Genomic DNA, 12,351 nt, shown 5'->3' with positions numbered 1-12,351 from the left:
TTAAATGTTTAGAGGATCAAGCCTTTCCATTGGGGTATGTCAGGCAGAATTACTTGTGCCTATGGCATCTGGGAATACCAGGACATGTGCAAGGAAATACCAAGCTCTCGCTGACCGGGCCGCAGAGGCCTGCTTGCCTATGGGGTGTGGGTTTCAAACATTAAAGCAACCGGGCTTGGACCAGCCACACAGAGGAGGGTGGAAGGGAAATACATTCTGGAGTGATGAAATCACTTTGGACAACTTAATGAAAAAAAAATGCTCAGATCCCACTGAGCCATTAAATGATTGATTTCCACTTGGAAGCACCCATCTCCTCTGACAAGCCTTTGACAAAACTGTTTCTTTAATTTCATGTGGAACGGTTTTTGACCAAAAGATTAAAAAGACTGCGGGGGGAAAGGGACAGAACAGGTTATGAGACCAATAGACAGGAGAAAATGTGTCGTAAAAGAAGAATGAAGTTCTGCTGCATTCATTAAACACAAGGGTAGACCTTGCAGTTGTTTGGATTGCTTGATATTCACTTGTTGGCAAATGATGCTAAATTATATTTGCAGAAGGAGCACAAATACTTTTAAATCTTCCAATATACAATTTAACATTTTCTTTTGATGGCTTTTTAAGTCCTGATATGTCAAGTAGTTTAATAGCAAAACATCAAAACTGATTTCCCTGAGATCACCAAGTAACTCCTTTTGGCTAATTTAGAGCTCTGAGGCTTCCATCAGGACCTTAAACCACAACGGTCTTGAAAGTGGTGTCCCAAAGGGCTCTGAATTCATCTGTTGACTCAGCTAGGCTACCATGGCTGAACATGCAAGGGTCCTACAAACCCTGGCATCCCTGATAACTCTAGTCACACTGTTTGAATTTCAAACGTTAATGCTCCAAATGCCATGTCACATTAGTTATTATTGGAGCCAAGCCCCCTCAAATACAGCCTTTGTTAAACTATGTAAAGAATGTGTTAATAACCTTATAGCTGCATTCATGTTCCAGCTCCTTGGGAGCACTGCTTTTTGTCTCATCTGTGACTTCTGAAATGTTTCTAAAATGAGCTGTAATGAGGCCAAAGAGGAAAGCTTGACTTTTGTTTTGTTTAAAGCCTTAGAGATCTATATCTAAATCCCTTCCCTGATTCGATCAGACGACGTGCCTCCCCTCCAGCCACGTTGTACAGGCCACCTCCAACGCGCTCTGGTTATTGCTAAGATAAGAGTTAGATCAGTACAATCTGTTTTCCCAAGGCCGGTGCTCAGAGCCAGCTGCTGATTGCAGCACTGGCAAAGGATGAGTCTGACAAATTCTGTGTTTGCTCTAGGAAGAAAGAAAGAAAGATCCCCTGGCTTCCTATGGAGACCCTCTGAGGGGTAAGAGCAGGGCAGGAGCAGAGGAGGGCAGGCAGTGTGGGCTCTGCGTGCTGGGGAGAACAGAAGAGCCACAACTGCGGGGATGGGAGCTGCTAAATCCTGGCTGCTATGAGCCAACGTGACTTTTTGCCTGGAGTGAACAAACCTGGAAAGACTTACCTTGGAATCAGCCTTCTTAGGGCATATCCTGGCTAAGGCTGAAATGAGAATGCAGAGATTAGGTCTAAAAATTCATATATGTGTGCTCTAGGGCTAATTGAAATGAAATCCTAATTCAGGAAGCTCTCATTCCCACAGACCACAGGCTTTAGCTGGGTTTTGCCACACACTACCAAATTGTCTCTACTCCTGAAGTAATCGTGCCAAGAAAGGAAATGGCATAGTAGTACCCATTGTACAGGTCCACAGCTTTCATTCAGTTCCTGTGGATTCAGTGACAGAATTAATTGCAAAATAAAATGCATGTAATTGGATTAATTAACAGTACATTTCAAGGTCCTGAAATGCAGAATTAGCCACAGGGGTAAATGTACAATGCAGGTTTTTCCTGAGAACAGAACCCGTGCTATTTTTGGAGCTGTATCTGTATCCCAATGAGGTGTGCCTTGCTTAAAAAGCTGCTAGGATAAGAAATGGGGCTTTGAAGGTGGAAGATAAATACCGTAATTAGGGCTGCAGGACAACAAAAGGATTATTCTTAAATGTAAAATCGTTTGAGTGAAGTCATATGAAAGATAATTATACCTAAAATTGCCTGTACAGGGTCTAATATTTTCTTTACAAGGACTTACAAGACTCATTGAATATTTATGGGCCTGGAACATAACACTGGATTAAATTTAAAACAAAAATCCAACTGTAATTTATTGTGATGAAATTCCCTAGCAGTTGTTGCCCCAACCTTTTAGCCTCACTAGACAGGCTTCATGCGGCAGAACACAAGCCCATGTGATAAATGATATCAAAGCTGAATGCCCTTGATTGATGAACGCTGCCTTGTTTGATAACTGTAAAACAGTCCTGAGGGCTGAGCTCACCACTATTTTGGCTTCTTTTTTTTTCTTTCCTTTTTTTCTTTTTATTTTTTTAATGCATATATTGCAGACGGGTTGTTTGTGCTGCTGGTATGGTTATCAAATGCAAATGAGCATGCTGTTTCCCAGATGCAGTTTTCACATTTATAGATTAAATACAGCCTGAAAAATCATATGTTAATTACATTCTGAGGGTGTAGCAGAGTTTCTCACTTGCACATGTTTTGTTTTGCCGGAAATAGCGCAAAATCCAGTTCAATGTATTTAGTTCCTTGCAGCTTGGTAATAAACATATCACACTTTGGAAAAAGCTCTCTGATCATTACTATTTCCAATCATTTACCATTAGCTCAATGCTTTGAAGTATAGCTGATTTCTCTCCCATGTTATGTATTTGTTTATTTGTTTTTAATAACCTGCATTTCTCAGAGGACAATAAATGCTATAGGAAATGGGCTGGAGGGAGGCCTATAGATCAAAGCCAAATAAGCAAAGTATCTGAGACACACTGGCAGAGGAGGTCTGGGAGATGTGAGAGGAACAGGATGCCCTGCAGTAGGCTCAGTTTGTTAAAAAACAACGAAAAAAAAAGACCATTTATAGCTATTGCCTATAAATGTCCCCTACCACATACAACATGCTGAAAGTGTCGTAGGGGTTCCTCCGTTAGTGCATAGCTTGCTGTGGCTAAAAGAGGTGCTGCAGTCTCATGAGAGGCCCTGCTACTCGCTGGTAATGGAGGGAGTGACATGTCAAAAGAAAGATGGAGCTGCAGGTTTAGAAGCTGTTCAGTGATAGATGTTGGCTGGCGGCTTCTAAACTGACAACTAGTGCACGTGTATTTACATCTCAGCATGTCAAAGGACATGAAAAATATTTAGGAGAAATGTGCTTAAAAGGAAATGTAGCAATTCTCAGGTTTGAGATTAGGCCCATTTTGCCCTTGGAGATTGTGATGTCCCACGTTGCTGAAGGCAAGGCTGAGCACACTACAATAGAAGGGCGATATGTTTTAGAGAGATCAATACACAACATTCAAATTCCTTTCTTGTTTACTGTCTCAACAATTGTAAAATATCCAAAACACAGAGGAAAGCTTAAAACACACACTGAACTTCATTATTACAAAGAAAAGTCTGACTCAATAGCCACTCAAATCAACAGAAAACTCACTGGTTCTCATTGGGGCAGGATCAAGCCTATATAAAGCATATAGTGTTTTCCAGTAAGAATTAAAAGTATGACACTCATTTTTCTATAAATACAAATTCTTTGATGAACAGTTATGAAATCAAACATATGTCCACAAATATTGCACTAGCAAAAATGATTATTATGGACTTCAAGCACAGATAAGTCTCCCTTTAAAACAGCCTGCTGCAGTATGTTACAATATATCCCGAGAACCACAAATGAGAATGAACAGTACCAAAATACACAGCAAATTGAAAATACCTTTGTTTTTTTTCCTTCATTCCATTTTACAGCTCTCATAAATCTTTTATTAAATAGGTAAATCACTGAGGTACCAAAGTAACTGGCAAATTAAGAGGTAGTTTACGTAACAAAACATTTCTGCCTGCAAGCACCTCTTTGCTGCCAAGGACAGTGCTGTGCAATTCTGGAATCTGAAGCCATGTACGCTTATCAGTGCATTGCTAAACTACATGCTCTACTCCCAGGACCCAAGAAAAAATGCAGGCATGGGACTTTTCATCCATACTGGCTTATCTGAAAGGAATTCAGGTACGTGCACGGCAGTTAAACATTTCCTGTACTCGTTTTCCCTAAGCATCAACACTCTGTTTGCTGTTTTGGCCCACAAATCTTTATGCACTCAATAGACATGTCCATCTTCTAGTCTTAAGAAAGCTTTCATCTTAATAATTTTGTACTCTGTACATGTAATTAAATGTGGTTTTATGAAATTGTATGTATGTCACATGTACCTGAATACATTCAGACTGGTATAATTGGAAAGCAAACTGGTACTGCATTTTGTTAGGATGTAACGATCATGTTTGACATAAGCTCTTTGTGGTTGAGTGCTCCACTGTGTACAAGAAATCATCCTCCCTTTGAGCCTTACAACAACAAAGAATTTGTGTCTGTTCGAGGAGTATATTTCTCCTGTGTGATCTTACAAAATGATACTGGTCTGTGATGAATTGGTACACTAGAGACTGTGTTGAATTAGATAAATTTGATAGTTTGAAGTAGCAGGCAACTCCTGTGATGTTGGTGTATTTGAATAGAATAATAATGCATGTCTTACCATCTCTTCTAAAAAGAAACCCAGAGAAACCCAAAACTAATTATGTTTCCATCATTATTAGGGCACTCTACACAGATTGCTAGGTATCAACTGTAGTTCTGAGATTCACTGGAGTCCTAGGACAAGAGTCTGATAGGCTTTTCTTTCACATTCCCATGAGTGAAGTTTCTTCACATAGTCTTTGGCCCTTGTTACAATTTCTCTTTCCATAATGGGATCATTCATCAAACTCTTGGACAGCACAACAAACTCCTAAAAAAGATAAAGAAAATAATAAATTAAAGGTTCCTTGAAGTTCTGATGAGTCTGAAATAACTTGTACCTGTAGCATGATTACAGTAAAACATGTCATCTGTAAACCAATAAACAGAGCTGTTCAAAGTCATTTTTCAAGGTCAAGTACCATAGTTTATTTATAAGCAATGATCAATAAATAATTATCTTATATCTTTTATTCAGCCCACCAAGTCATTTAAAATCAAAGACAAATCCCATAGGTGTTAGGACAAGTGTAGGCAATGAATTTAATGCCACAAAAATTGTTTGCCTACCCAAGTGTTACAAAGCCACACTGGCTATAAATTAAATAATTCACCTGGTTTCCTGCATGGAGGATAGCTGGCATCAGATTATTTGATCTCAGCGCAACTAAGCTTTTATCTCATTGCTGTCGTAACATGTTTAGTTATTTTGTAGTGAGACTGAAAAACTCACTACATAAAGATAGTCACAGTATAAAGATAGTCACAGTACAAAGTTAAGAGCAGGCATGCAGCAATAAGATCTTCCAGAGTTGTTGCATCTGGACAGTTACAGATCCAGCAGTGTAAGCTCATCAAGCTCTGCAAAAAAAGCCATATATGAACTTCTATTAACTCTATTTGGTAAAATACTAGACCTGGCAGATTACAACTATACCTTTGTCTGTTCCTCTGCCACTCTAATTTAGTTCAAGGGAAGAGAATTTGTGAACTTCAAACATATGAAAGGAGAGTTGATGTCTGAACTAATCTATTCTGAGCAGCTGATCTAATATTGTATCAAGAGACAACTTCCAATACTTTAGCTTGATTACAAATGGGCTCAGATCTTTGCAAAATATTGTCTTGGTTCGGCTCAGAAATGCAGATAGCTATTGTGCCAATGGAAAATTAAGTTAATACATTACTACACAATTGGTAGTGCAGATCGGTGCATAAGGACACGGGGGACAAAAAAGGGTGGCAGAAAGGGGATATATTATTTACACAAACTGTCAGCTATGAAAGGAAGCATCATAAATAACACCAGCATTTATATCAACACTAGGGTTAACTAGCAAACTATACTTGAAAACCTAAGTGCACAGTGTATATAAACAAATACATAAATATAAAATCTTTGGTTACCACAGAATCAATGCTGCTGTTGTAATGAAAGTTATGGCTATGCATAATACATAACTATAGCATGACCCTTGGGAAACTGATACGTGAAATCACATCGAACATGTTATAATCACTGCCTTGACTCTCACTGACAAGACAAACTATCAATATATGCATCACTGACATAAGATTTAAATAGTCAGAGATGCACATGTCAGTTCTGTTGGAAAGATTTGTAACCTTAGTTACAAACCTACAAAGGTAAATACCAGACGAAGATGATTTTCACACATGCATATTAACAATAACCTCAAATTTTACATGGAATCAGCACTACATTGTAATCTTTGCAGAGATGTTTTTCAACTTGCATGGTTAATAGGTGCAAAAAAGCCCCACTCCTTGCCCGGTGATCTCAGCACGTATTGCACCCCAAATGCATTTCACTAATGCCCGTTAGAAAACCCTGGCACAGCACACGCTCTCCCCTTTCATGTGCTGCAGAACTCCAGCCCAACTTCAGTCTCTGTCCACTCCATTCCCACACTCTTCTCTCATCCTGGCTCTGTCCACACAGCGCTGAGTGGCCTCTGGAATAGCCATGAGGGCCACACACATCAACCAGCCTGCCTTCCATCTGCAACTACCTGGCATTCAGGTATTTTCTAACACGTGAGTCTGGTCTAGAGAGTAGCCTGAGGCCACATCTATCAGACACTGCAGATCCAGCCAAGGACTCTGACTTCAGAGATCTGTTCTTTTCCTTCCTCCGTATCTGCCAAGAATACAGAACAGGGAACGTGGGAACGTCTTACATGACTTATGCTGGTTTCATCCAATTGCCTGTCTAATCATAGTAATAAATACTGTTCACACTGAACTACATTCCAACTTTAATTTTATGCTCCTGTGGAGGATTTTATTTAAAGTAATGTTTAAAAATAATTTATGTAAATTACCTAAGAACAGAAGCAGCAATGTAACATTTCTTGACAGGTAGTCCTATTAGCGTTCTTTTAAAATGTGGATATAGAAGACAAAAACTTGGAAACATGTAAATGATAGAAGAAATGAGATCCTTCTTCACAGTTTCAATACTTAGTGCTGGGGATAATTTCAGGAAAATGCCAAACTGAGTCCAAAGCATAAAACTTGAGAAACTGCAGGAGTGAGAAAAAGCAAATGGAAAAACACTGGGGGACTGGGAATAAGGACTTCTCAGCTTTATCCCTACTTTCTACTAATCAAATGTGACCACCTACAAGTCACTATCACACTGGAAGCCAATGGGAAGATTTGCTGTGACTTATCTGGGTTTTGCCTTGTACTCCTGGAGCATCTGGCTTAGCTTGTTCTCAGTTTTGGTTACTGAGCTTTAGACAGCAATAACTTCGTTTATCAGGTGTCGTCCTTAACTCCAACTGACTTGCATTTCAGTCGTAATTTCATGGTGAGTCTGAAGTAGGGGCACTTGCAGAATGCAGACATTCAGAACTCAGAGTTCGTTCAGGAAATCAAGGATTTCATTTTTTTTTCTAGAAGCCTATGATATGCAAACTACTTACAGTGCGGTAATGTGTATAAATCAGCAGTTATGCTGTATTTCTGCAAGTGATATCTGCACAAATATTTGTGCACTCTCTTATGTAGTTAGACACAACCCAGAAGAACAGGGGAGATCATCTAATGTAAGTGATATTACATGTGCCCTCTTTTTGCGTAGCACTTCAGTTCAAACACTGGCATTTTTCAACAGCAAGCATCCATAGCACATTTTTCTCCCAGTAAATTGACCAATCATCTTTAAAGGAAATGTCAGCTTCTCTATATAGTACCTAAAAGAAATTGTGTATAATATTTTGTAGGAGCCCAGAAATACCACTATCTGGAAGATAAAGCAACAAAATGAGTGAACTGAGAAAGGAGAACAAATATTCCTTCAATTACCATGAGAATTACATTGGTGCCACAGCTCACACATGATGAAAATAAGATGCATTGTTAATGTATTATTTATATAATGAAAGTAATTCTGCAATTAAACAATTTCATATCAGCTTCATCAGATAAAAGAACATGATTCTTAAGTAGCAGAGAGTCACTCTGGGAAAGGCAAATGCCAGATACAACTCAGAACGGCAACATACCTACCTAGTGGCAAGCAAAGCTCAGAAGTTAGATGGCACGTCTGTGTACTTCACAGGGCAATGGGTCAGTATTTCTAGGGGAGTGTAAACAGTGATTACTGGCACTGCACACATTGCAAATTAATCTATTCAGAACCAAGGTTCAAAGGTCTAAAACTTCAGCTGCATTCTGGTTTTAAGTCCTGGTAGGAACGGCATTGACTCACATTTGGCAGAGGAAAACAATGTGCATTCAGTGTATCACTGCCAGTACCCAGCTGAGCTGTGTTTCTCTCTTAAAACTTCAGAAGTTTTCTCTGCTAACAGTAGTCTTTCTGGATCCTGCTCACAATCAAATTCAGTCTGTGCTTGGCCCCTTGCTTTATGCCTTTGAAGTTTATTTACTTCCTTCTGTTTATTCAGCTCCTTCTGTGAGCTTTCACAGATGCTGGACACATAATTTTGAACCTTAGGATGCTGAATAACTCTTTGTGTCTTCCATTTTAACATGGTTTTGCCCAAAAGCAGCTGGCTATTCTTCTCTCTTACTTATCATTTTTTCTTTCAGGTCCCATTAACTCAGTGTCATATATTCCATACACTTGCAAATTCAAGTAATGGCAGGATCAAGGCGTGATTTAAAAGTAAGGTGCACAGATGATGTAGTATCAAGGACAAAATGTTTCATAGCTTTCACCTTTACTTTAACTGCTGTTTCCATCTGAGTATTGTCTTCAGTGATCAGCAAGGCCTTCTCTATTTCCGTACATGAAACCTCAGCATTTGTGGAAATGGTTAATGATGACTACAATTTCCTACTTTCCTGTAAACCACAAAAGCTCTCTTTCATCAAGAATAGAAGAAGAATGCCAACAACATTCATGATTTAAAACGATATACATTTCATAACAGTCAGTTTCTATCCCTCTAATTTATCTTTCAAAAGATAAGGCAGTCCACAGACCAAACACAATGGCTCATATTTAGGCTTACCATATTGCAAAACTTTCCCACCCCAGTACAACTTGAAAATAAGCAATGTTTTCTACTCCTGATCTATAATACAGTCTATATCATCACAACCAAATAGGTTCTCTTCATCTGAAACAATTAAGATTCCTTTTACATTTTCTTAAAAATATTTGGTGCCTAAGCTTCTTCAGCAACAGACTTTCCCAACCACCTGAACAAAGTACCAATCTCTCCATACCATTAAAAGCATTTTCCCTAATGTGTAACACACTAGAATTTATTCTCAGTGTAATGAACTGCCTCCATTCGGATCTCCATTCAGAGTCCATACAGACTCACTTGGAGTCCTACAGATTTTCATTTATTATTTTTTTTCCTGTTTGTTTCTGGATTGTGGTCTGGTTTAGCTTTGGGCTAAAAAGAAGAATGGATTTCATGTGCTGAGCAGAATTTAACCTTGTCCTTCTTTTACTTGACTTTGCTGAGTATAGACTTGGACATTTTGCAGTGTATTCTTTTAGATCAAACTTTCATCCAGGGACTAAAGGACACAGCTGTGTGACAAAATAGACATGTCAGTCTCTTTAAAGGCCTGTCTCTGTGTGGAATGGAATAAGCACTTCGATTTACAGAAAATGGTGGATAGAGACAAGAGGTCAGAAGGATGAAACATGCTATGAGTTAGAATTTTATGAAGTTGAGATTTGGCATCCTGAGAAGAATAAGAAACCTCTTTTTGAAGGATCTCTTTTTTCTCATGGAGGTATGGGGCACTGAGCAGCTGAAGAGAGATCATTCTTGTGTATGTGAATGAAACTTATTTTTTCCAGCACAGTCTAAGAAAAGGAGAATGCTCAACAAAAAGAGAAATGTTGCAAGCTGCAGGAAAATGGAGGAGCAGAGCAGTTTAACAAATTGCCACACAGGTGGGAATGAGAGGAGATACAGATCTCAGGATGGGGAAAAGGAGAAGCAAACAAGATGGACTGTATACAGTGGTTTAAAAACTGTATTTGACATGGTTTGGGGAAATAAGCAACAACAAATGTAAATGGTTAATTTATCTTAAAAAACATGAGTGAAGATGATTGGCATTCATTCTATATCCATGCAAGGAGAAAGTGCTTCAACAGCTTTTCATTGGGTTTGGGTATTATCCTGCAAACAAATATTTTTCTGACCCATTTGCAAATGTTGATAGTTCATACATCACTTGACACCAACAAAATTATGAAGGGCTTTCATAAAATAATATACAATTGCTGTTTTACAGAGAAAAAAGAGATATTACTCTCCTTTCTAAGATAGGCTAAATGCACAAACATAAGTGATTCCAGTACAAATATTACCTAGGAGCTTGACAGCTAATATGGTAATGAAAGTTACCATCTTCACTTGAAAGAGATCTCGTGGCCTACTGGGATAGAATAACAGCAAAACTGGGGGTAACAAGTGGCAGCAAAACAGGAGGGGTATGTTTCAGGGAAGAAATAGCATTCTACTCTGTGACTCTAACTCTGAAATAAAATAAAGTCCTTATCCACGTGAACAGTAACTGATATCACTGGAACCACTGTGCTCAAAATAATGCCTTCCTCTATATAAGGCAATTATAGCATATTTTGAATTGATCTCAAATTCCAAACAAACAATTTGAATGTACGATGCTTTGAGATCACAGAGGAGACTTCTTACAAGGATGTATGATGAAACTAATTGGGTCTGGTATGAATAATGTATCTGAATTCCAAGCCAAATACAGTGAGCATGTTGAGGGAAACACCAGACAGAATGTATCACAATTAATACCAGGAGAGACATCAGTGTGCGAGTTCAACATGGTTGTACATCCTTAAAGTTCTGAAGAAGCATATGGAAGGCAATGGGCTGCTTGCAAGGAATACATGTACAACTAATTTTATAATTAGCTTTACATCTCAGCCTCCACTACCCTGAAAGTACCCCATTTCCAAGGGTTATCTCAAGAAGAGAGACTGCTTCCCCAGCAAAATAAATTCCAGAAGCTAACAAAGAAATCTTGCTGTAGAACCACTGGAAACACTGAATATTCTAGAAAAAAAAAAAAAACCTGCAAGAATTTTTTCCATTAAAAAAACAAAACAACAACAAAAAAATAACAGAGAGAACTCACCTTCCTTAAACACCACAAAATAGGACACATTAATCACACATTCCACAAACTGGATAAATATGATACATTTTGTACTTTGCAAAATTATCAAATAGACTGCTCCTGTAAATTTTATTTAATCTTGAATTGGATAAAAACAAGAAGGATTTAGTTAATAATCGTTATCTAGGAAATTCTGTTTTACGGAATAATAGTTGATCTTTTTAATGCTTTCTTCCCTAACTGCCATTGTGGTTAATTAGTTAATTGATTGTAAAAGGAATGAACTCTTGCAAAATAGGTCCATGACTAGTTTGAAAATTAAATATGGGATTTCTGTACATGATGATATATATGACCAGAGCAGGAAATGACTAAAAAAGGTCTTCTAAATAAATAATAAAATATGCTGACATACCAAACCAATTGAAAACACAACACAATGTCTCTTAGATCATACTTATGATGAGGAGAACTACACACTGCAGGTGATATTTGCTGGTCCAATTCTACTCTCTTGAAGTTGTAGAGAATCCCATCGGAGAAATGTAGGATATGTTTCCTCCTCATACAAACCAACTTTACCTTCTGTTAACCAAAAGCCCAAAGTATTAGTCCATGAAAATTTTCACCCATGAAAAATAAGCCTTCCCTTTTCATAATCAAAACTATTGACTACAAAATTTTTTTTTTTTTAACAAAATGTTAAAGTCAGTCTTTAGACAAGTTAAAAAAAGTAAGAGGAGAAGAAAGTCTATGTGTAACATTTTCAAATAGAGGCTTTAAAAGCAACTACCATAGACTTCCTCCAGTATTTTATATTTAGGGGAACCACGTAAGAAAAAGGAATGAACTAAAGCATAAAGGAATCTGCGTCTGAAAGTCATCTTCCACAACATATACAAATATGTAGCAGCAAAGCCACAATGCAAAAAAAAAAAAAAAAAAGAAGAAAATTTGCAGCATTTATATATGCAGTATTCTGTGTTCCCCCTCTCCCTGCTCCTACGTATCTTCACAGAAAATCTATTTTAAAAATATTGCTTAATTTTAGTCATTAATTACTTTCTGAC

General features: G+C 38.0%; 1 protein-coding gene across 2 annotated transcripts in view; it reads right to left on the bottom strand.

Annotated features, from left to right (window-relative positions):
• Positions 1-3,441: 3,441 nt before the first annotated feature.
• The window catches only part of GLT1D1 (glycosyltransferase 1 domain containing 1), a 57,227-nt gene continuing 48,317 nt past the window's right edge, over positions 3,442-12,351 (bottom strand). For both annotated transcript variants that reach the window (XM_080559680.1, XM_080559681.1), the window contains exon 12: positions 3,442-4,934. In XM_080559680.1, the coding sequence (XP_080415806.1) occupies positions 4,788-4,934 (147 nt within the window). In that variant the 3' untranslated portion in view covers positions 3,442-4,787. The remainder of the gene's footprint in view (positions 4,935-12,351) is intronic.

This window comes from Anser brachyrhynchus (assembly GCF_964034855.1).
Source record: "Anser brachyrhynchus genome assembly, chromosome: 17".
In the NCBI taxonomy this organism is placed as follows: Eukaryota; Metazoa; Chordata; class Aves; order Anseriformes; family Anatidae; genus Anser; species Anser brachyrhynchus.
Note: the sequence above shows the minus strand (reverse complement) of the source record. Positions and strands in the feature narration are given on the sequence as shown.